At 41.2% G+C, this 26,368-nt stretch overlaps 1 protein-coding gene across 1 annotated transcript in view; it reads right to left on the bottom strand.

The window, feature by feature from the left end:
* Positions 1-26,368, bottom strand: part of LOC137437583 (uncharacterized) — a 230,052-nt gene that overhangs the window by 130,090 nt on the left and 73,594 nt on the right. The window contains exons 10-13 of the mRNA XM_078766282.1: positions 24,835-24,923; positions 7,483-7,569; positions 6,652-6,693; positions 6,318-6,366 (exon numbers count right to left, since the gene is read on the bottom strand). Coding sequence (XP_078622408.1) covers positions 6,318-6,366; positions 6,652-6,693; positions 7,483-7,569; positions 24,835-24,923 — 267 coding nt within the window. The remainder of the gene's footprint in view (positions 1-6,317; positions 6,367-6,651; positions 6,694-7,482; positions 7,570-24,834; positions 24,924-26,368) is intronic.

Here is a 26,368-nt window from a genome sequence, read left to right on the forward strand (position 1 = left end):
AAGCAGGGAAATAACTCCCGCTCGAACCACGGATATGATGGATAATGCCCAGCGGTTAGCAATCCGCGATCCGAGCTATTAACCAAGAGACGAAACCCGATTCTAGCGGTCCCTAATCGTGCCACAGGTACTCAATGGAGAAAAGACGAATGCGATCGGATTAGAGAGGAAACCAGAAGGTAGGAGGAACAAAGATGGGTTTATTAACACATATACAAGAAAAGAGGAAACAAAAGAATGTACAAGAAAGGAAGAGGAAGGAGCAGGACACAGGACAGTCTTATTACAGTCTTATTCTATACTCCCAGACAAACAGACACACTCACACGGGAATAGTTGGTAGGGTGGAAGGTCCAGGTAGATGATCCGGTGATGGGGTCCCGGCTCCGGTCCACTCCAGTTCAGGTTCCGGTTCCGCGGACGAAAACCCGGCAGGCAGCTCAGCGTATGGTGGAACGCGAGCGGGCCTTACATTTCGCCGGGGGACTGGGATGCTTCGTACGTAATAAATGAATGGCTCTGTCAAACGCACCCTCTCCAAGGTTCTCTTATAATGCCAACGAGTGAGTCCTTTTTCGCCAATGTGCGCTCCGTATAGGCTTTCGCAATGCACTCAGCACTCTCTCATCAAGTCCACCAAAAGAAGAAGTTCCTTCGATCACCACGGTCCCCTACGCAGTTCGTGAAAGGGCTTTGCGCTCGCGCTTATATATCGCGCTTCAAGATCACTCCGCGCTCCGCCACCGTCGGTCATATTACATCAGCTCTGGTTGGCTGGTGGGGGCTTACCGGCCACGCCTTTGACGGCTAGTTGACAAGCCACACCTTGTTCTTGGCGTTCCGCCCCCTTCTTCCTCGAGCCTGACCGCGTGGTTAATGGCATCGTTTGAGCAAGCGCTAAGGCAGCGAACGCTTCTGGCAAGGCACGTAATGGCGTCGCTTGGAGAGGGAGGTTGCAAAATGGCCGGAATTGGAATGGGACCTACTCTTATTTAATTGATGCAACGCAGATTCAACTATTGGAAACACGGCCTTAACTAAAACACATAATAATGAAATAACTGAGTTTCTATGGTGACCTACGTGTTGCTATGGCCTAACTAAGGGTGCTACCTTTAACCTTTAATGTGATATTTACAAGTGATTATTTATTTCCAAAAGTGAGGGTTCTAAAACCGCAACAATACATTACACGTGGCCGCAGCTCCACATCAGCAGATTACTCAACATCAATGGACCCACAACGTCAAAGTTGTGTCCAAACAGTGAGTCAACACAGCAATGGAGAATCCTTATTCAATCTTATTTAATTATTACTTTCATTTAAAGTATTACCACATATGAATAACTTGAATCAAACATTACTTTATATAATAATATATTAAGCGACAACCACTTTACCTGATAGACATGTCAATTACACAGCACCTCCATCTAACCATCCACTCAAACTTATATTACACTCCAATATATTACATTATATTATCATTACTTACTTAATTTCTTATCCTCTTCGTCCCAATGGGACATAAGGCTGTTACAAGCTTTCGTCATTTATCTCGATCCTGAGCTACATTCTGCGCCTCACACCATGATGGACCCAACTCCTCCAGATCAGTGACCATAGTCCAACGTCAAGATGTTTTGGCCTGCCTGGTTCCCTCCTTCCTGGCATTGTCCATCCCAAAGCAACATTGGGGATTCGCTCAGGGGACATTCCAAGCACTTCCGGTCCGGTCTGGAGAGAACGCTGGCGTTACTTGTTCGCCGCTTCTCCGACTGGGTCATTGTACATAGTCTGCTTTTCTGGTGGTCGTGGCGGCTTTTTGGCCGTTGGGTCTGCTCCCTGCTCGGTCCCGGCTCTGCTCCTGGCTTCGCCTACCCAGCTCTTCCACTGTTGCCTCAGGCCCGCTCCCGGACTGTCCTGCGCCTCGTCTGCCGCTCCGGCCTTTACTGTCTTGCTCGCCGCTTCTGGCAAGCCGCTTCCACTGGCAAGGCCTGCTCGTCCTCCTCGACCTAGGCCTTGTCCTCGTCCTTGTCCCATTCGCTCCTGCCTAACATGGCTCTAAGGTACTCCGCTGCAAGGCTACTTCTGCTCAACACTTACTCCACCCCATCATGCATCTCTGCAATCAAATACCACGGACTCCTGCGACGACCCAGATATATTCATAGAGGCTCTGGTCGTAAGTTTGTTTACTTACAAACAGGTCACTTCATTCCCGTACTCTGGTCGGCTCAGCGCACTCCCACTCATCATCCCAGCGCACCTGGTCACAGCAACGCACACGATCGCACCTCCTGTCTGCAAACCCTGGCTAAATCACCTGAGTTCATCCCCACCGTACAAACCAACATGAAGCTCACTCTGTTCAATAACCAGTCCCTCAACAACAAAAGCCTCATCCTGAAGGACTACATTCTGGATAATAAACTGGACTTTCTCTGTCTCACTGAAACCTGGCAACAACCTCTGGACTACTTCTCACTCAACCTCACTACACCCAATGGATATTCATACATCAGTAAACCACGCTCGGAGGGCCGAGGTGGTGGAATTGCCGTAATATACCGACAGGACATCAAGACCAGCCTCATCTCCATCTCATCTGCTCCATCATTTGAACACCTGGCTTTTAAACTCTCTGGTCACACACAGTCAGTCATGGCTGTCGTCTACCGCCCTCCCAAACCACACCCATCATTCCTGTCTGACTTCTCCTACTTTCTGACCCAGCTCTGTTCCCTCTCCCCCTCAATCCTCCTCCTCGGTGATTTCAATATCCACATGGACTCCACTGACTCCACAATAACCACTGACTTCACTCATTTACTCACCTGCTTTAACCTCGCTCAACATGTCAACTTTCCTACCCATAACCATGGTCACATTCTGGACCTTGTCTGCTCTACTGGAGTAATTTTGCACCATCTCTCTGGCTCCGACCTCACCCTCTCTGACCACTTAGCCATCACTATGACCATTAACATCCCCTCCCCAGCACCAAGGCATTATCGCATTATCAACTTCCGTAAGCTAAACGCTCTTTCACCTACCTCATTCTCATCCACCCTCTCTGAAAAAATGACCACTTCTCCCTTCGTTGACCTCCACACCCCTTCTGACCTCACTGGCGACAACAACCACACTCTCTCCTCCTGCCTTGACCAGCTTGCGCCTATAAAAACCAAAACAGTTTCTTTCACCCATTCTGCTCCCTGGTTTACCCCTGAACTCCGCCTGATGAAAACTCGTGCTCGCCAACTTGAAAGACTCCGCAATAAAACAGGTCTCATTTCACTCCCAAGCCTACAAGCACCACCTGCAGCACTACAAAGATGCCCTCTCCCACACCCGCTCCGCCGACTACTCTCAAATGATCCACTCTGGCTCTGGAAACCCAAAAGTACTCTTCTCTACAATAAACAAACTCCTCAGCCCCCTGAACACCACCACACAGTCATTCACAGTAGACAACTGCATCTCCTTCCTTTCATTCTTCCAAAGCAAAATTGACAACATCTACAGCAGCTTAACCACCACCGCACCTGCTCCCCCTCAAACCACCTGCCCCCCCTTATCCTGCCAACCCCTGTCTCAGTTCTCCCCAGTCTCCCCTACTGACCTCTCTGAACTCCTCATAGGAATGAAAACTGCCACCTGCACTCTTGACCCCATCCCCTCCAGCTTTGTCAAGGCCTCCCTTCCTGCTCTCTCTCCACTTATCACTGCAACAATAAACTCCTCCCTGTCCAGGCATCGTCCCACCATCCCTCAAAATTGCTGCTGTTACCCCCATTCTGAAAAAACCTGGACTCAACCCTGACACCCTAAATAACTTCAAACCCATCTCCAACCTACCCTTTCTGTCAAAAGTTTTGGAACGCGCTGTTGCCACTCAACTCAAACATCACCTCTCTGCCAATAACCTGAATGAAACATTCCAATCCGGATTCCACTCCAACCACAGTACTGAAACTGCTCTCCTCAAAATCACAAACGACCTTCTCCTCTCCTCTGACGCCGGCAACCTCAACATTCTCATCCTCCTCGACCTCAGCGCCGCCTTTGACAACATCAATCACACCATCCTCCTCACCCGACTTGAAACCACCTTTGACATTACCGGCACTGCCCTCTCTTGGATCAAATCATACCTCTCTGACAGACACCAGTTCATCTCCATCAATAACTGCAAATCCCCCACTGCTCCCCTCCCCCAAGGTGTCCCCCAAGGTTCAGTTCTTGGCCCCCTCCTCTTCATCCTGTACCTGTCCCCCCTTGGTCACTTAATCCGCCGTCATGGTCTCCAATTCCACTGCTTCGCCGATGACATTCAGCTTTTCATCTCCACCAAGTCCATCTCCACCGCCACCCACTCTATCCTGACAAACTGCATCACTGAAATAAAATCCTGGCTTCAAATCAACTTCCTCAAACTTAACTATGATAAATCTGAAATAATCATCATTGGCCCAAACACGCTCACCAAATCCACCCATAACTTTGCCCTCAACATCGACGGTTTCCCAGTATCCACCTCCCCTCACATCCGGAATCTTGGCATCATCTTTGACCAAACCCTCTCCTTCGACAAATACACTAAACAGATCACAAAGACAGCCTTCTTTCACCTGAAAAACATCGCCCGTCTCCGTCCATCCCTCTCCTCCACGGCTGCAGAAACCCTCATCCACGCCTTCATCACCTCCTGGCTGGACTACTGCAACAGCCTCCTCTATGGTTCACCCTCAATAATCACTAATAAACTCCAATACATTCAGAACTCCGCTGCCCGTCTACTCACCCATTCCCGGACCCGTGACCACATCACCCCCGTCCTTTATAAGCTTCACCGGCTCCCCATCCCCCAGAGAATCCAGTACAAAATCCTCCTCTTGACCTACAAAGCCCTCCATAACCTGGCCCCATCCTACCTGACTGACCTCCTCTCCAGACACACTCCCACCCGCAATCTCCGCTCTGCTGGTACCAACCTCCTGACCCCCCCCCCCCCCTCCCTCCCCATCCGGACCAAATTCAGATCCTGGGGGGACAGGGCCTTCTCCATCGCTGCTCCCACCCTCTGGAACTCACTACCTCACACCATCAGACTCCTCCTCACTCACCACATTGAAAACATCACTCAAGACCCACCTGTTCAACACTGCATTCAACATTTAACCCACAGCATTTAACCCCCGACTATCTCTTCTCCTTCTCCTTCCTTTTGCTTTGATAATTTACTTATTGATTTTTGTCTTTTTGCACTTGTTTTTTGTACTCTGTCAAAGCGCCTTTGGGCTTCTTGAAAAGCGCTATATAAAATAAATGTATTATTATTATGTAGCTAAGCCATGGGAGGAAGCGACACTGAATTTCAAGGGCAATGCTGTGGCAACCGGTTTTTTCATGCAAGTCTTTGTTGGATATCTTATTTTGCCAGAAGATGTGGCAGATTTTCCTAGGTAACCTTTGTGGAAAGATTCCACCTTCCCCATATCTAACTTAATTAACCACCAGTACTCAGAGCTATACAGAAGAACAGACTTGACATTGCTGTTATAAAGTCTTATCTTTGTCTTCAGGCTGCACTGCTTCGACTTCCAGATAGAATAGAGTTGAGCGATTGCATTACAAGCTTTGCGGATTCTTACTTGATGACTTTCTTGGCTCCATTGTCTTTGCTGATTCGACTGCCTCGGTATGTAAACGCATCTACAGTCTCCCGGGCTTCTCCATTTACAGTAATCGATGCAGGAGGTACGGTGTTAATGTTCATCACCTTGGTCTTGGTAGTATGGACATTAAGATCTGTCCTTCTTCTGGATAGCTAGCCTGTCAGATTGTCCATGCAAGTGTGTGTCCCTTGATGACAAAACAGCTAAATCGTCAGCAATGTCCAGATCTTCAGGTTGGGTGGAAAGGGTCCACTGAATGCCTCTGGGTCTATCTGATGTGGTGTTCCTCATGATCCAGTCGATTGTAATCAGAAAGTGGATAGGTGATATGATACAACCTTGGTGAACTAGAGACTCTACCGGGAACTACTGTGATAAGTAGGTGCTCAGGATGACAATGTATTCAAAGTGGTTGTAGAATTTGCCTATTAGAGTGATCATCTTCTGTGTAATTCCATAAGATCTCAGTATTTTCCACAGGCTTGCTATATAAACATGATCACATTCATTCTTGAAGTCAATGAAATTGATATTAAGAGGTGCATTTCATTCAAAGCATTCATATTATTATTATATAAATATATTATATTGCAATCAAACTTCAATAAGTTTGAATGAAATCCATCCATACTTACCAATGTTTTCGTGATGAAGCTGCTCCATTATGTTTGCTTCATGCACCATCTGCAAAAAAAAAAGAAAAAAAAGGAGAAAACAGAAACGGAAAATTATACAAATTCCTTCAATAATCTGGAATTATTGTTATGATATTAATATTACCTATTAAGTCACCCCATCACAATAACCACAAGATTGTAACTCTCACAGAGACGCACGGCCTCAGGAGCCAAGAGACAAAGATGCATCACAGACAAAGATTCTACCAGGACAGTTCAGAGGAAAGTTAAACTGTGTTCATTCAACAGTTAAAAACACCACTATCTCAATACAGTATAAACACAAACTTACCATTCGCCCATCTCCCAAAGATTTTGCCAACTTCAAAGCAACCTGAAAAATGCGACAAGAGATCGTATTACAACATCTCAGTTACAACATGGGAAAATGAGTAAAATATATGATATTGGTGTGTGGTGATGCATAATTATTATATCTGTTTATACTGAAGTCAACGTCGGAGATAAATTATAGAAAGGAACAATTTCACACAGATGGACGATAAAAAGGGGAATAGGTAAACGATTACATCAACACACCACAAGTAAATCTATTTGAGTGTTAAGAATTGGAAGAAGGACAAAACATTGAGGTACAAGCGTGAGGGAGTAGAAGGGGGTGAGGGGGGGGGGGCACGGGGCAGTTATGGGCATCAAAGTGATAATTGGGGGGAAAAAAAGAAAAGCAAAATCAATGGTAGGAATGAAGAAGCCCCCTCAACTTTGCATCAAGTGGTTTTCCCCATTATTTTTGGTGAGATTTCTGGCACACAACCATCATCTGTCACAGATTACACATTATTTGTTCATTGCAATCACATCTATTATGTAATTTTCTGCAGGAGTGATGTGGGGCATCACTACAAGTCAAAAGAAAAAGCATCGTTCGTCTCATCAGAAATAAAGAAGATACGATACATACAGATGCAGAATTTCCCAATCCCTTTGCTCTGTCCTTCTTCCATGTGTCTCCCTGTCGTGTCCCTCTACACTGCTTGCTGTCTGCATTGTCCACTGTGTTCAGTTCTGTGTTAAATTCTGTGTTCTATCTCCCCTCCCACGAACTGTTCCATCTCCCAGAAAGTGAAATGAAGACATAGCAAGTATATCACACAGCTTGTACCACTTGTGCAGAGTTGACATTCTTTGCTTTGTAAACGAATCCAGCACTTCCTTCTCCAATTTTGGATATAACCTCCCACGTCTTGAACTGAAAACAAAGGCACAAACAGAGCTTCACAACATTGCTTCTGAAATAAAATAGAATTAAGAAAGAGCAATCAGAGATTGCAGACCCTCGCCAGGACGTGTTTTTGGTGGGTTTTAAAGCTTTTGTGTTAAAACAAATATGGCGGCCGAACCATGCGACCAATGACGTCATTTTTTTTTCTCCACTAATTTATCCCTCAATGAATGAATGACCGTTTTGAGGCCATTTTCCCCGTTAGAGCGGGGGTTAGCCTTGCGGGCCCCATGACAATCATGGTTCCCTGTTTGAGGCAATGTTTTTATGGCCGGATGCCCTTCCTGACGCCAACCCTTGGTCGCCTCTTACGATGCGCAGGGAAACGGTGTACCTATTCTAAACCGGGGTACACACCGTGATCCTTCATCCCAGCAAGCTGGTACTCAATTTGCCGACCTCGGAAGGATGACAGGCTGAGTCAACCCCCCTGGCGTTAATTCAGCGATCGACCGTGATTCTAACCCAGGATCCTAGGATCCCAAGCCGGCACCCTAACCGCCAAGCCAACACCAGGCTTTATCCCTCAATGACGTCATAAAATTTCATTTTGATCGGATTAAGTTTTGTACTTATCAAATTATGACGTCATAATGGAGGTACCTATGACATCATTATTAACATGTTATTCCCCATGAAGAGTTCTTTACAATGAGCCATGTCTCAATTTTTCATATGCAGTGCTTTTGAAGATAGAGGTGCAAAGTTTTTCGGTTTTTCCAAGATGGCGCCCATACCACGTGGCGGATGACGTCATAATTACCATGAAAAAAAATTCTGCAGGAGGAGGTGCATCGATCCACCGATGGTGCATAGAAATGGTGACAATTTCCGATGGTGAAAATTTCACCGATGGCGAAAATTTCCTCAATCGGACCAACGCTTGCAGAGAAAATCATATTTCTTCTGTGAAGACAAAGTTAATTTTAATCCGATGACTTGAAATTTGAAGAGGATTTGCACGTCAGTTCACTGAATTCAACCACCAACTATTTTTGAGATCAACATAGGCCAAAAGGTCAACATGAAAGAGGCAGCATGAATTTTTGAGGGACCTTTTGGCCTATCCTGATCTCAAAAATAGTTGGTGGTTGAAGTCAGTTGGCTGATATGTTAATCCTATTCAAATTTCAAGTCCATCGGATGAAAATTGAAGATTTTAGGAATTTGAAAAAGTGGTTGATCTTTGGCCTATGTTGACCTTTTGGCCGATGTTGATCTCATAAATAGTTGGTGGTTGAATTCAGTAAACTGACGTGCAAATCCTCTTCAAATTTCAAGTCATCGGATGAAAATTAACAATTTTACAAATTTGGCCTATGTTGACCTTTTGGTTGATGTTGATCTCAAAGGTAATTGGTGGCTGAAATCACTGAGCAGATGTACAAATCCTTTTCAAATTTCAATTTAATCGGATGAAAATTGAGGATTTTAGAAATCTGGCCGATGCTGATCTCAAAAATACTTCGGTGTTTGAATTCAGTGACCAGATATGCAAATCCTCTTCAAATTTCAAGTCAATCAGATGAAAGGATTTTAGAAATTTGAAAAAAAGTTGTTGACCTTTGGCCTATGTTGACCTTTTGACTTCAAACATATATATATATATATATATATACATATATATATATATATATATATATATATATATATATATATATATATATATATTGTTGGGGATATGGGAATTGTGTGGGTAATTCGATGTAAATTTTCCCCTTTTGTATGCTGTAAATCCTGTAAATATCACCCTCCAAGTATCAAAGATCAGAGGTCGCCATTAGTTAAATTCATCGCATACACGTAGCAAATCTATGATTTCCCTCATTAGTTATGTCCTTATTCAATGTAGTTGAAGGTTCTGTGATCCACTAGTCCATTACGTTGCATCAATTAAATAAGACAGGTCCCTCCGACGCCCCATGGCATCTTCCAAGTGCCAGGTTTGCCAGGTTTGCTGCAATTGGCTCCTTTAGCCACTTTGCTGCTGCATTTTCATCTCCCGTCCACTTTGCTGCATTTGACTCCATTACGCACGAGGTAACCACGGAGAAGAAAGGCGTGTCTCCACCTCGTCATAGAGGGGAGGAGTGAGTCGGCCCCGCTCATCCAACCAAGAACGAGGGGTTTGGCTTGAGAGGGCGGAGAGAGAACGCTTGGGGGAGGTTCGCAACGTTTCAAGGGCGGGGCCTATATAACCCGCAGCGGGACGCTCCCCACGGCAGATGAGTTCTGAGTCCAAGAGAGATGCGCTGGAGATGAGCAGGTGTGTCCAAGCCGCCGTGATACGTGCCGCGCTGCAGGAAAAACGGACCGAGGCAACGCAAGGAGCACGCGAGGCAGCAGTGCGGAGAAAAGAACTTCACCCGCGCAGTTTGGGACCGCGGGAGTTTGCACGACTGCGGCTCGGCTTCTTGACGGCGGTGCCTTCTGGCCCGACCGTGCCCAGTCCCCGCTGAAAATTCCTTGCCTCTCAAAGCCATCCATCTCCAAGCCATTCGTTCCTGCCATCATTTCCCCGTGTAAGTGTGAATGTTCGTCTGTCGTACACGTTGTCCTGGGGTTTATTAATTAAGCTTGTATAGGTAAGCTAATTATTTCACTGTGTCTCCTGCTCCTTCCATTTCCCTGTATAATATAACCTTGACTGCTCTTTTTGCTTTGGCTTGTGTAAATAATTAATAAATCCTGTTATTCCTCCGTACTTCTTCTTCTTCTTCATTCTCGTTCGGTCGCTTTCGTGGTTTCAATATTGAGTGTACGTGGCGCGATTCGGCCAACGTTCAGGATCGGGTTTAGTGAAGGCTAATGACTCGAACTTCGGGTTGCTAAAAACCGCTCGGCAACGAGACCATCCAAACCGGGGTTCGAGCGGTACTCGTCTCCCTAGTCTGAGGAGGGACGGATAAAGGTATTCGGGATAAACCCTGGACCCATAACCCTGATCCGTTCCATCCTGCGGGATAGCGTTACAAGTGCCAGGAGCGGAGACGGTCAGCTTAACAAGACAAGGGACTAACCACCCCTTGCTAAGAGGGAAGAGCCGTACTCCGTATCCGTAACAATATATAGGATTTTGTCGGACCACGAACTACACCATTTGGTGAAGTTTTGTGAAGATCGGTTTCAAATTGTTACCTGCAAGCAAGTATAAGTGAGCGGACAGACAAACCCAGGCTAGGCAGCTCACATCAACGACTATAAGATATCTCATGGGAACTAAAAAGGAGGAAATAATTGATATCTATCTATAATTCCAGTAATCTCTGTGTGTTTGTTTGTTTGTTTGTACGTTTGTTTGTTTGTACGTTTGTTTGTTTGTCTGTGACCGCTGTTTCTCGACAACCACGGGTCCGATATACTTGAAACTTGCCAGGTATATTGCTGGGGACCCGAGGATGTGCCTTTTCAAGGTTTCATATTAATCGGACAATTACTTACCGAGCTATGTCCAAAAAACGATTCAACCAATCAGAGAGCAGCGAGCTATCGCGTGTGCCGAACGTGGCGAACACACTCTGCCTCGGATGGCACATTTGAGAGCGTATTCATTTATTTCACGTTTGCAAACTATGTTGGCGCTATGTTGGCGTTAAACTATGTTTTAAAACTAATAATAAAACTAATAAAAACTAATTTGCGATTCATCGTAACTGCGATATACGACCTTCCGGAGCTCCTGTGAGAGCGTGCGCCATTACGGATAGTACGGGTACGTGCATGCCATATGTTGGCGTTAAACTATGTTTTAAAACTAATTAAACGGACAAATTTCATGTCATGTTTCATGTAAATAGAGGGGGGGGGGGGGTTGTCACTGTACTCGCAAGCCGTTCGCCGTTCGCTTTGGCGTTGCGAATGGACCAAAACATTTCATGGACCAAACCATTTCATGTAAAGCGTTCGCCGTTCGCTTTGGCGTTGCGAATGGACCAAAACATTTCATGGACCAAACCATTTCATGTAAATAGAGGGGGGGATATAATTTTAGATATAGATATAGTACGGGCATGCCCTAGTAATAAATAAATAGAGCAACACCACCCATTATGTCGTCACGCAATTACAGCAATACCCTACTTGCGTCACCTCAACTCACTCTTACGTCGCTTTATACGCCACACCTTTGATTCTCGAACATTTTCAGAACTTACAAGACTGATAAAAATGCCATAATACATCGCAAAGTCCCAAATTGGAAGATTGCAAAATCGTCGACAGAACGACTGTACGTTTGTGGACTTGAATATAGCTGTCATTACTCAAAAACAGAGGAATATCATCGGTAAAAAGTGAAATACAATACGTGAAGTGGCGACATGAGGAACGCATCACAAGCTCATCCCAGCAACGCTAATGATAACTCGAAAGACACTCTTCGACGTCGTGACATCGACCAATACGCCCACATGATTACATCATTACACATACAGTACTTGTGCCATGTTTGATATAAATCTTTTCAGCTGTTCTCAAGTATCACCTTTTTACCTGACATTAAATATGACCTTACCAAAATCACAAAATCACCTCATTTCTCACATTTGATGCCAAAATTTAATCAGTTCATCTTCGCATCATTATATATACTTATATCAAGTTTGTGCAAAATCCCATCAACGATTCGCAAGTTAGAACAGTGACAGATTTTTTACCTAACGGGACTGCTGACCTTTGACCTCTTAACCCAAAATTTAATCAGTTCTTCTTTACATCATGATAATACCTGTACCAAGTTTGATTTAAATCCCTTCAGCTGTTCTCAGGTTATCACATTTTTACCTGACATGACCTCTGAACTTTGATCTGTTGATGCCATAATCCAATCAGTTCATCTTTGCATCAGATATACTCATACAAAGTTTGTTCAAAATACCATTCTTGGTTCATGCGTTGGCACAGCAACATCATTTTTACTTCACATACATGACCTCTGACTTTTGACTTCTTGACCCGAAAGTCTAATCAGTTAATCTTTAAATCATTATACATACAGTGCATTCAGAAAGTATTCAGACCCCTTCACCTTTTTCACATTTTATGTTTCAGCCTCATGCTGAAATCGTTTAAATTCATTTTTCCCTCATCAATCTACACTCAATACCCCATAATGACAAAGAGAAAACAGGATTTTAGAAAGTTTTGCAAATTTATTAAAAAGAAAAAAACTGAAATATCACATTGACATAAGTATTCAGACCCTTTGCAATGACACTTGAAATCTAGCTCAGGTGCCTCCCATTTCTCTTGATCATCTTTGAGATGTTTCAACACCTTGATTGGAGTCCACCTGTGATAAATTCAATTGATTGGACATGATTTGGAAAGGCACACACCTGTCTATATAAGGTCTCACAGCTGACAATGTATATCAGAGCAAAAACCAAGCCATGAGGTCGAAGGAACTGCCTGCAGAGCTCAGAGACAGGATTGTGTCGAGGCCCAGATCTGGGGAAACATACAAAAACATTTCTGCTGCATTGAAGTTTCCCAAAAGCACAGTGGCCTCCATAATACTTAAATGGAAGAAGTTTGGAACAACTAGGACACTTCCTAGAGCTGGCCGCCCGGCCAAACTGAGCAATCGGGGGAGCAGGGCCTTGGTAAGAGAGGTGACCAAGAACCCGATGGTCACACTGGCTGAGCTCCAGAGGTCCTGTGTGGAGATGGGAGAAACTTCCAGAAGGACAACCATCACTGCAACACTCCACCGATCTGGGCTTTATGGCAGAGTGGCCAGACGGAAGCCTCTCCTCAGTGAAAGACACATGAAAGCCCTCTTGGAGTTTGCAAAAAAGCACCTAAACCACTCTCAGACTGTGTGAAACAAGATTCTGTGGTCTGATAAAACCAAGATTGAACTGTTTGGCCTCAATTCCAAGCGTCATGTCTGGAGGAAACTAGGCACCGCTAATCACCTGCCCAATACCATCCCAACGGTGAAGCATGGTGGTGGCAGCATCATGCTGTGGGGGTGTTTTTCAGCAGCAGGGACTGGGGGACTGGTCAGGGTTGAGGGAACAATGAACAGAGCAAAGTACAGAGATATCCTTTATGAAAACCTGAAACAGAGCGCTCAGGACCTCAGACTAGGCCAAAGGTTCACCTTCCAACAGGACGGTGACCCTAATCACACAGCCAAGACAACGCAGGAGTGGCTTAGGGACAACTCTGTGAAGGTCCTTGAGTGGACCTGCCAGAGCCCTGACCTGAACCCAATCGAATATCTCTGGAGAGACGGCTGTCCACCAAAGGTCCACATCTAACCTGACAGAGCTTGAGAAGATCTGCAGAGAAGAATGGCAGAAAATCCCCAAATCCAGGTGTGCAAAGCTTGTTGCGTCATACCCAAGAAGACTCGAGGCTGTAATCGCTGACAAAGGTGCTTCAACTAAGTACTGAGTTAAGGGTCTGAATTACTTATGTCAATGTGATATTTCAGTTTTTTCTTTTTAATAAATTTGCAAAACTTTCTAAAATCCTGTTTTCTATTTGTCATTATGGGGTATTGAGTGTAGATTAATGAGGGAAAAATGAATTTAAACGATTTCAGCATAAGGCTGAAACATAACAAAATGTGAAACAAGTACAAATACATTCAAAGTACACCGCCCCATGCCAAATAATTAAATATGCTGCAGCGCGGCATTGCCGGGGCGCCTCCGGCGCCCGGCAATACCGCAGTGCAGCTCATTGAGGCTGCATTGGGAGGGAGAGGTGTACACTAATTGATTGATTAATTGTATAATTAAAATCAATAAAAGATTATCACAAAATATTTTCATAATCAATTGGCTAATCGCATAACTAAACCACTAGTGCTTCATCCAAAGATGTATCTTTTAGAAATTTAATTAAATAAGTCATTTATAAAAAATTAAATAATTAATTGTTTACTAAATAAATAATTAATCGATTAATCAATAAATAATTAAAAGATGAAATGATAAATCAATAAATCAAAAATATCCTTGATAGCCACATCACTTGGTCACTCATGTCCAAATATTAGCTTCCCAGCTCAAAAGGTGCCTGAGATATTGGCCAAATGAGAAAGAAAATAAATAAATGATTAATAATGAAAATAAATAAATAATAATCATAAGAAAATTAAATTAATCAATTTGGTCAGAGAACACATAAACTACCACTATTTCATCAGAATCGGTAACTTTAAAAAAAAAAATTTTTTGTCATTAATCGAATAATTAAATAATTAATCGATTAATTGATTAATTAATAAATCAAAAATATCCTTTGCAGACAAATCACCTGGTCATTGGCATGTCCAAATATCAGCTTCCTAACTCAAAAGGTGCCTGAGTTAATGGTCAGAAGAGAAAGGAAATTTGATTAATTAAATAAGTACTTAATTAATCGCTAATAATTAAATAACTCCTCAATTTATTGATTAATCAAAAAAAAAAATACCGTTTTTGACAAAGGACTTGCTCACTCTTGTGCCGAAATTTCAGCTTCCTAGCTCAAAAGATGGCTGAGATATCGCCTGGACAACCAAGAAAGAAAACAAACAAACAAGAAAGAAAGAAACCAGAGTGAAAACTGAGTACTCTCTTTCAGCGTGCGTCACTGCCGAGCCCCCTTCGGTGCCCAGCAATGACGATTTGCAATGCCTGGAGATGGCATAGGAAAGGAGCGGTGTACAACAAGTACACATACATTCAAAGTACACCGCCCCATGCCAAATAATTAAATATGCTGCAGCGCGGCATTGCCGGGTCACCTACAGCGCCCGGCAATACCGCAGTGCAGCTCATTGAGGCTGCATTGGGAGGGAGAGGTGTACACTAATTGATTGATTAATTGTATAATTAAAATCAATAAAAGATTATCACAAAATATTTTCATAATCAATTGGCTAATCGCATAACTAAACCACTAGTGCTTCATCCAAAGATGTATCTTTTAGAAATTTAATTAAATAAGTCATTTATAAAAAATTAAATAATTAATTGATTACTAAATAAATAATTAATCGATTAATCAATAAATAATTAAAAGATGAAATGATAAATCAATAAATCAAAAATATCCTTGATAGCCACATCACTTGGTCACTCATGTCCAAATATTAGCTTCCCAGCTCAAAAGGTGCCTGAGATATTGGCCAAATGAGAAAGAAAATAAATAAATGATTAATAATGAAAATAAATAAATAATAACCATAAAAAAATTAAATTATTAATCAATTTGGTCAGAGAACACATAAACTACCACTATTTCATCAGAATCTGTAACTTAAAAAAAAAACATTTTTTTGTCATTAATCGAATAATTAAATAATTAATCGATTAATTGATTAATTAATAAATCAAAAAATATCCTTTGCAGCCAAATCACCTGGTCATTGGCATGTCCAAATATCAGCTTCCTAACTCAAAAGGTGCCTGAGTTAATAATGGTCAGAAGATAAATGAAATTTAATTAATTAAATAAGTACTTAATTAAACGCTAATAATTAAATAACTCCTCAATTAATTGATTATTCAAAAAACAAAAAATACCGTATTTGACAAAGGACTTGCTCACTACTGTGCCGAAATTTCAGCTTCCTAGCTCAAAGGATGGCTGAGATATCGTCCGGACAACCAAGAAAGAAAACAAACAAGTACAAATACATTCAAAGTACACCGCCCCATGCCAAATAATTAAATATGCTGCAGCGCGGCATTGCCGGGGCGCCTCTGGCGCCCGGCAATACCGCAGTGCAGCTCATTGAGGCTGCATTGGGAGGGAGAGGTGTACACTAATTGATTGATTAATTGTATAATTAAAATCAATAAAAGATTATCACAAAATATTTTCATAATCAATTGGCTAATCGCATAACTAAACCACTAGTGCTTCATCCGAAGATGTATCTTTTAGAAATTTAATTAAATAAGTCATTTATAAAAAATTAAATAATTAATTGATTACTCAATAAATAATTAATCGATTAATCAATAAATAATTAATAGATGAAATGATTAATCAATAAATCAAAAATATCCTTGATAGCCACATCACTTGGTCACTCATGTCCAAATATTAGCTTCCCAGCTCAAAAGGTGCCTGAGATATTGGCCAAATGAGAAAGAAAATAAATAAATGATTAATAATGAAAATAAATAAATAATAATCATAAAAAAATTAAATTATTAATCAATTTGGTCAGAGAACACATAAACTACCACTATTTCATCAGAATCTGTAACTTAAAAAAAAAAAATTTTTTTGTCATTAATCGAATAATTAAATAATTAATCGATTAATTGATTAATTAATAAATCAAAAATATCCTTTGCAGCCAAATCACCTGGTCATTGGCATGTCCAAATATCAGCTTCCTAACTCAAAAGGTGCCTGAGTTAATAATGGTCAGAAGAGAAATGAAATTTAATTAATTAAATAAGTACTTAATTAAACGCTAATAATTAAATAACTCCTCAATTAATTGATTATTCAAAAAACAAAAAATACCGTATTTGACAAAGGACTTGCTCACTACTGTGCCGAAATTTCAGCTTCCTAGCTCAAAGGATGGCTGAGATATCGCCCGGACAACCAAGAAAACAAGAAAGAAAACAAACAAGAAAACAAACAAGAAAACAAACAAGAAACCAGAGTGAAAACTGAGTACTCTCTTTCAGCGTGCGTCACTGCCGAGCCCCCTTCGGTGCCCGGCAATGACGATTTGCAATGCCTGGAGGTGGCATAGGAAAGGAGCGGTGTACAACAAACAAGAAAACAAGAAAACAAACAAGAAACCAGAGTGAAAACTGAGTACTCTCTTTCAGCGTGCGTCACTGCCGAGCCCCCTTTGGTGCCCGGCAATGACGATTTGCAATGCCTGGAGATGGCATAGGAAAGGAGCGGTGTACAACAAACAAGAAAGAAAGAAACCAGAGTGAAAACTGAGTACTCTCTTTCAGCGTGCGTCACTGCCGAGCCCCCTTCGGTGCCCAGCAATGACGATTTGCAATGCCTGGAGATGGCATAGGAAAGGAGCGGTGTACAACAAGTACACATACATTCAAAGTACACCGCCCCATGCCAAATAATTAAATATGCTGCAGCGCGGCATTGCCGGGGCGCCTCCGGCGCCCGGCAATACCGCAGTGCAGCTCATTGAGGCTGCATTGGGAGGGAGAGGTGTACACTAATTGATTGATTAATTGTATAATTAAAATCAATAAAAGATCATCACAAAATATTTTCATAATCAATTGGCTAAACGCATAACTAAACCACGAGTGCTTCATCCGAAGATGTATCTTTTAGAAATTTAATTAAATAAGTCATTTATAAAAAATTAAATAATTAATTGATTACTCAATAAATAAGTAATCGATTAATCAATAAATAATTAATCGATGAAATGATTAATTAATAAATCAAAAATATCCTTTGCAGCCAAATCACCTGGTCATTGGCATGTCCAAATGTCAGCTTCCTAACTCAAAAGGTGCCTGAGTTAATGGTAAGAAGAGAAAGGAAATTTGATTAATTAAATAAGTACTTAATTAATCGCTAAAAATTAAATAACTCCTCAATTTATTGATTAATCAAAAAAAAAAAATACCGTTTTTGACAAAGGACTTGCTCACTCTTGTGCCGAAATTTCAGCTTCCGAGCTCAAAGGATGGCTGAGATATCGTCCGGACAACCAAAGAAACAAGAAAGAAAACAAGTACACATACATTCAAAGTACACCGCCCCATGCCAAATAATTAAATATGCTGCAGCGCGGCATTGCCGGGGCGCCTCCGGCGCCCGGCAATACCGCAGTGCAGCTCATTGAGGCTGCATTGGGAGGGAGAGGTGTACACTAATTGATTGATTAATTGTATAATTAAAATCAATAAAAGATTATCACAAAATATTTTCATAATCAATTGGCTAATCGCATAACTAAACCAGTAGTGCTTCATCCGAAGATGTATCTTTTAGAAATTTAATTAAATAAGTCATTTATAAAAAATTAAATAATTAATTGATTACTCAATAAATAATTAATCGATTAATCAATAAATACTTAATAGATGAAATGATTAATCAATAAATCAAAAATATCCTTGATAGCCACATCACTTGGTCACTCATGTCCAAATATTAGCTTTCCAGCTCAAAACGTGCCTGAGATATTGGCCAAATGAGAAAGAAAATAAATAAATGATTAATAATGAAAATAAATAAATAATAATCATAAAAAAATTAAATTATTAATCAATTTGGTCAGAGAACACATAAACTACCACTATTTCATCAGAATCTGTAACTTTAAAAAAAAAATAATTTTTGTCATTAATCGAATAATTAAATAATTAATCGATTAATTGATTAATTAATAAATCAAAAATATCCTTTGCAGCCAAATCACCTGGTCATTGGCATGTCCAAATATCAGCTTCCTAACTCAAAAGGTGCCTGAGTTAATAATGGTCAGAAGAGAAATGAAATTTAATTAATTAAATAAGTACTTAATTAAACGCTAATAATTAAATAACTCCTCAATTAATTGATTATTCAAAAAACAAAAAATACCGTATTTGACAAAGGACTTGCTCACTACTGTGCCGAAATTTAAGCTTCCTAGCTCAAAGGATGGCTGAGATATCGTCCGGACAACCAAGAAAACAAACAAACAAACAAGAAAACAAACAAGTACACATACATTCAAAGTACACCGCCCCATGCCAAATAATTAAATATGCTGCAGCGCGGCATTGCCGGGGCGCCTCCGGCGCCCGGCAATACCGCAGTGCAGCTCATTGAGGCTGCATTGGGAGGGAGAGGTGTACACTAATTGATTGATTAATTGTATAATTAAAATCAATAAAAGATTATCACAAAATATTTTCATAATCAATTGGCTAATCGCATAACTAAACCAGTAGTGCTTCATCCGAAGATGTATCTTTTAGAAATTTAATTAAATAAGTCATTTATAAAAAATTAAATAATTAATTGATTACTCAATAAATAATTAATCGATTAATCAATAAATACTTAATAGATGAAATGATTAATCAATAAATCAAAAATATCCTTGATAGCCACATCACTTGGTCACTCATGTCCAAATATTAGCTTCCCAGCTCAAAAGGTGCCTGAGATATTGGCCAAATGAGAAAGAAAATAAATAAATGATTAATAATGAAAATAAATAAATAATAATCATAAAAAAATTAAATTATTAATCAATTTGGTCAGAGAACACATAAACTACCACTATTTCATCAGAATCTGTAACTTAAAAAAAAAAAATTTTTTTGTCATTAATCGAATAATTAAATAATTAATCCATTAATTGATTAATTAATAAATCAAAAATATCCTTTGCAGCCAAATCACCTGGTCATTGGCATGTCCAAATATCAGCTTCCTAACTCAAAAGGTGCCTGAGTTAATAATGGTCAGAAGATAAATGAAATTTAATTAATTAAATAAGTACTTAATTAAACGCTAATAATTAAATAACTCCTCAATTAATTGATTATTCAAAAAACAAAAAATACCGTATTTGACAAAGGACTTGCTCACTACTGTGCCGAAATTTCAGCTTCCTAGCTCAAAGGATGGCTGAGATATCGTCCGGACAACCAAGAAAGAAAGTAAACAAGAAAACAACCAGAGTGAAAACTGAGTACTCTCTTTCAGCGTGCGTCACTGCCGAGCCCCCTTCGGTGCCCAGCAATGACGATTTGCAATGCCTGGAGATGGCATAGGAAAGGTGCGGTGTACAACAAACAAGAAACCAGAGTGAAAACTGAGTACTCTCTTTCAGCGTGCGTCACTGCCGAGCCCCCTTTGGTGCCCGGCAATGACGATTTGCAATGCCTGGAGATGGCATAGGAAAGGAGCGGTGTACAACAAACAAGTACAGATACATTCAAAGTACACCGCCCCCATGCCAAATAATTAAATATGCTGCAGCGCGGCATTGCCGGGGCGCCTCCGGCGCCCGGCAATATCGCAGTGCAGCTCATTGAGGCTGCGTTGGGAGGAAGAGGTGTTCGCTAATTGATTGATTAATTGTATAATTCAAATCAATAAAAGATTATCACAAAATATTTTCTTAATCAGTTGGCTAATAGCATAACTAAACCAGTAGTGTTTCATCCGAAGATGTATCTTTTAGAAATTTTATTAAATGTCATTAATAAAAAATTAAATAATTCATTGATTAATCAATAAATAATTAATCAATTAATCAATAAATAATTAAGCAATTAAATGATTAATCAATAAATCAAAAATATCCTTGATAGCCACATCACTTGGTCACTGTCATGTCCAAATATTAGCTTCCCAGCTCAAAAGGTGCCTGAGATATTGGCCAAATGAGAAAGAAAATAAATGAATGATTAATAATGAAAATAAATAAATAATAATCATAAAAAAATAAATTATTAATCAATTCGGTCAGAGAACACATAAACCACCACCATTTCATCAGAATGTTTAACTTTAAAAAAAAAAATTTTTTGTCATTAATCGAATAATTAAATAATTAATCGATTAATTGATTAATTAATAAATCAAAAATAGCATTTGCAGCCAAATCACCTGGTCATTGGCATGTCCAAATATCAGCTTCCTAACTCAAAAGGTGCCTGAGTTAATGGTCAGAAGAGAAAGGAAATTTAATTAATTAAATAAGTACTTAATTAAACGCTAATAATTAAATAACTCCTCAATTAATTGATTAATCAAAAAACAAAAAATACCGTTTTTGACAAATGACTTGCTCACTATTGTGCCGAAATTTCAGCTTCTTAGCTTGAAGGATGGCTGAGATATCGCCCGGACAACCAAGAAAGCAAGAAAACAAACAAACAAACAAGAAACCAGAGTGAAAACTGAGTACCGTAAATTTCGGACCATTGAGCGCATCGTTATATAAGCCGCATCCCCTAATTTTTTTTTAAATCTGGATTTTAAACACACACAAGCCGCACTGGTTTATAAGCCGCAACGTTTATAAGCCGTTTACAAGCCGCCTTTGTTGACTTTTTGCAGCGAGAAAGTTCGCCCCTCTGCTTTCTCCAACGTCTGATCATGGATTCATTCACTCCAAGTTCATAGGCAGCAGCTCGGTTTCCCTTTTCAATAGCCAGTTCGATCGCCTTCAATTTGAAAGCTGCATCGTAAGCATTGCGTCGTGTTTTCGGCATGATGGAAGTTGTCTGCGCAAGGGCGATTAACTGAATGTTTCGTGTGTGTAAAGGCCGTGTGTAAATTTGGAGGAAAAAACCATAAACAGTTATCACTAGCACACTTTTACAGTGAGTTTTGAATTCACGAAGAGTCAAAACCAGTTTTGAAACTTAATGTGAATCTAAACATAGACTGGAGACTGACGACAACAACTTGATTTGGCCTGAACGCGTCATCAGGAAAACCCGCAACATCGGAAAATTCCATAAACAAGCCGCATCGTTATTTTAGCCGCAGAGGTCAAAGTTGAGGGAAAAAGTTGCGGCTAATAGTCCGAATTTTACGGTACTCTCTTTCAGCGTGCGTCACTGCCGAGCCCCCTTCGGTGCCTGGCAATGACGATTTGCAATGCCTGGAGGTGGCATAGGAAAGGAGCGGTGCACAACAAGAAAACAAACAAGAAACCAGAGTGAAAACTGAGTACTCTCTTTCAGCGTGCGTCACTGCCGAGCCCCCTTCGGTGCCCAGCAATGACGATTTGCAATGCCTGGAGATGGCATAGGAAAGGAGCGGTATACAACAAGAAAACAACCAGAGTGAAAACTGAGTACTCTCTTTCAGCGTGCGTCACTGCCGAGCTCCCTTCGGTGCCCAGCAATGACGATTTGCAATGCCTGGAGATGGCACAGGAAAGGAGCGGTGTACAACAAACAAACAACCAGAGTGAAAACTGAGTACTCTCTTTCAGCGTGCGTCACTGTCGAGCCCCCTTCGGTGCCCAGCAATGACGATTTGCAATGCCTGGAGATGGCATAGGAAAGGAGCGGTGTACAAAAGTGAAGGGGTCTGAATACTTTCTGAATGCACTGTACCTGTACCAAGTTTGAATTAGATCGCTTCAGTCATTCTCAAGTTATGGAACTATCACAGACTTCAACCTGAACCTCTTGACGCCAAAATCAAAGAAGTTCATCTTTGCATAATAATACGCACTTCCACCAACTACGGTCAGAATCACATCACTTGTTCACATGTTATCGTGGTAACAGGATTTTTAGCTGACATCACCTTTGACTTTGTGACCCCAAAATGGAATCAGTTCATTTTTAACTCATTATACATAGTCACGTGAAAAAGTAAGTACACCCCATGTAAATTAAGCAATACTCTAAGCAGTACTCTCTTTCAGCGTGCGTCACTGCCGAGCCCCCTTTGGTGCCCGGCAATGACGATTTGCAATGCCTGGAGATGGCATAGGAAAGGAGCGGTGTACAACAAACAAGAAAGAAAGAAACCAGAGTGAAAACTGAGTACTCTCTTTCAGCGTGTGTCACTGCCGAGCCCCCTTCGGTGCCCAGCAATGACGATTTGCAATGCCTGGAGATGGCATAGGAAAGGAGCGGTGTACAACAAGTACACATACATTCAAAGTACACCGCCCCATGCCAAATAATTAAATATGCTGCAGCATATTTAATTACTCATTATACATAGTCACGTGAAAAAGTAAGTACACCCCATGTAAAGTTTTGACTTTTTCAACATATTTCAACATACAGCTATTTGATCTTCATTTCAACAATATTGATAGATGAAGGTGATATAACAAATGTCATGAAACATTTACATTTTGTAGTCCATTGTATAATTTAAATAAACATAAATGCAAATTTCGCATGTGGAAAAAGTAAGTACACCCCTACATTTATCACTACTTCAAATACCTAAAATTAGAATCAGGTGCACCAGCTCAGGTGCAAATGATTAGAACATCGTTAAGAGAGGATCTTGGAGGAACCTGTCTTATTTAAACCTCAGACATTTCGTTTGGTTTGCTCTTTGTTGTTGAAGTGTGTGGCGTCACCATGCCTAGATCAAAAGAGCTTTCTGAGGCCTTCAGAAAGAAGGTTATAGATGCCTACGAGTCTGTGAAGGGATTTTAAAAAGTCTCCAAACAATTTGAAATCAATCATTCGACTGTCCGGAAGATCATCTACAAGTGGAGAAGATTCCAAACAACTGCCAACTTGTTCAGGCCAGGCCGCCCCAGCAAGTTCAGCACGAGAGCAGACCGCAAGATGCTGAAAGAAGTCTCTAAGAACCCCAGAATGTCATCACGGGACCAACATGTAGCTCTCGCCACTGTTGATGTCAAAGTGCACGAGTCCACCATTACAAAGAGGCTGCACAAATTTGATCTACATGGGAGGTGTGCCAGGAGGAAACCTTTGCTGTCCAGAGAGAACATCAGGGCAAGACTAAAGTTTGCCAATGAACACCTCGGCAAAGACCAGCACTTCTGGAACAATGTGCTCTGGACAGATGAGTCAAAGGTCGAGCTATTTGGCCACAGTACCAGAAGACATGTTTGGCGAAAACCAAAGACAGCATTTGACCACAAGAACCTGATACCAACTGTAAAGCATGGTGGTGGAAGTATTATGGTTTGGGGCAGCTTTGCTGCATCAGGGCCTGGGCAGCTCACCATCATAGAATCCACTATGAATTCTTCATTGTACCAGAGGGTGCTTGAGGATAATGTGAGGCCGTCTGTCGGAAAGTTGAAGCTCAACCGAAGTGTACTTACTTTTTCAACATGCGAAATTTGCATTTATGTTTCTTTAAATTATACAATGGACTACAAAATGTAAATGTTTCATGATATTTGTTATATTATATCACCTTTATCTATCAATATTGATGAAATGAAGATCAAATAGATGTATGTTGAAATATGTTGAAAAAGTCAAAACTTTACATGGGGTGTACTTACTTTTTCACGTGACTGTACCTGCACCAAGTTTGACCAAGATCCCTTCAGCCCTTCTCAAGTTAACGCGGTAACAAAATCCTATCACGGACGGATGCACAGACGTACGTATGATCACACGGACGGAAGGACATCCAGACGGACAACCTGAAAACATAATGTCTCTGGCGACTTCGTCGGTGGATGGATAAAGATTGTTTTGATTTAACTCGTTTTGATAATAGTCACACATTTCAGGAAAGCATCCCTGACACAAACCGAGCAATTACTGGAAAAAGGTAATGGAATGTCTTGCTTACCACGACCTGCCCCACATTGTACTCTGGAAGTACTCTAGACTCATTATTGGAAGTACTCTCATCATCTTCACCATGCCGGAGAGAAGATCCTGGAAAGAAGAGGCAAAATGAACAAAAAACAGATATTGTGACAGAAAAAGCACAATGGACAGAATATCACCATGTTCAGATGTATGTGCATTGTGGAAATGAGACATCAATTTCATCAATTAGTCTTTGTCTTCTTCTTTGCCAGCCAAATGTTCACATACCATATCCCTTCGTAAGAGGTCAAGGGCTCAGAACATGCAGAATTGACCCAAGTCTTTCAGGAACTGGTTGGCGAGGCCTGACATGATTGTAGTGGGTAAAGGCAGGAATTTGTAATTTGCTCAGGGTGCCGGAGTTGACTTGACAACTCGTCATGAATGACACCATGAGATGTTTAATGTCTCTAAACTAATGCGACCAGACAGAATACCCAGCACAAGTTCCATCAGAGGGGCCACACATTTGTGAGCAAACACACCACCTGTGAAGCATCATTTGATTTAATGGAACGGATGGAATCGCCAGGAAGGACATTGATCGAGCAATGCTTTCCACAGTTGGAAGCGAGGGGAAGCTGACATTTCTGGCATCAACCCTGAGTCGGACCAAAAAAGCCAAAAACAGTCCGACACAGGGCCTCACGTGTGAGACTAGCTCTTTATTCGAAAGTGCATGGTCAGTATGAGAAGCAAAGCAGACCGCACAGTTCAGAGGTAAATTCACTACGTCTGTTCAGTCCTGTTGGACACAGTATAATTTCTAAATGGTGGATTCTCTCCAGGAAAAGGATAAAGGAATAATGGTGGAAAAAAACACACAAATATGCATCTGAAACAGTGTTGGACAACAACAAAGAAGGCAAATTTATGTTTGTGGATGGATGTTAATGGGATTTATATTTTAGAATCAGACAAAGCAGGCTTCTTCCATGTTCATATTTAGCACAAACAAGACTGTGGAGTACCAAGCATCATTGGCTGAGAAGGCAGATGTACCGCTGATGCAGTGCCCTCAGCTCGTTATGGGAGGAATTTGGAATTTGCCCAGGTGCCAGTGATAGCTCCCTACTCTTTGTGAAGGACACCATGTGATCTTTAACACTCACCACCTCATGCTGGCAGACGGGACACCCAGTTTAACCACCATCTCACGTCATCCATTCTCCTGACCATGGTCTTTATGAACCGCATTAACCCTTCCCAACCCAAACCTATTACTTGCTTCCTTTCAGCGTTTCCTCCACCTCAGTGATCATGTCGTTTTATATTTTCATTTTAAATTGATTTACTCTTTCACCATCATCTGGTACCGTCTGCAATCCAGAGGTTGCCTCTTATGGAACGCCATTCATATGTTTATTCAGCAGCTGTATCTTTAACTTCCTCATCTATTCCATCATCTTGTCTGTCCATTTTAATCCTTGCCTTCCTCCTCTTCCATCAATATAACCAATCAGTATTGTTTTGTATTGCTTGAGGTGATGCTCAGCTTGGCCAAATATTAC

Source organism: Myxine glutinosa, chromosome 12, assembly GCF_964187855.1.
Source record: "Myxine glutinosa chromosome 12, kmMyxGlut1.1, whole genome shotgun sequence".
NCBI classification, from domain to species: domain Eukaryota; kingdom Metazoa; phylum Chordata; class Myxini; order Myxiniformes; family Myxinidae; genus Myxine; species Myxine glutinosa.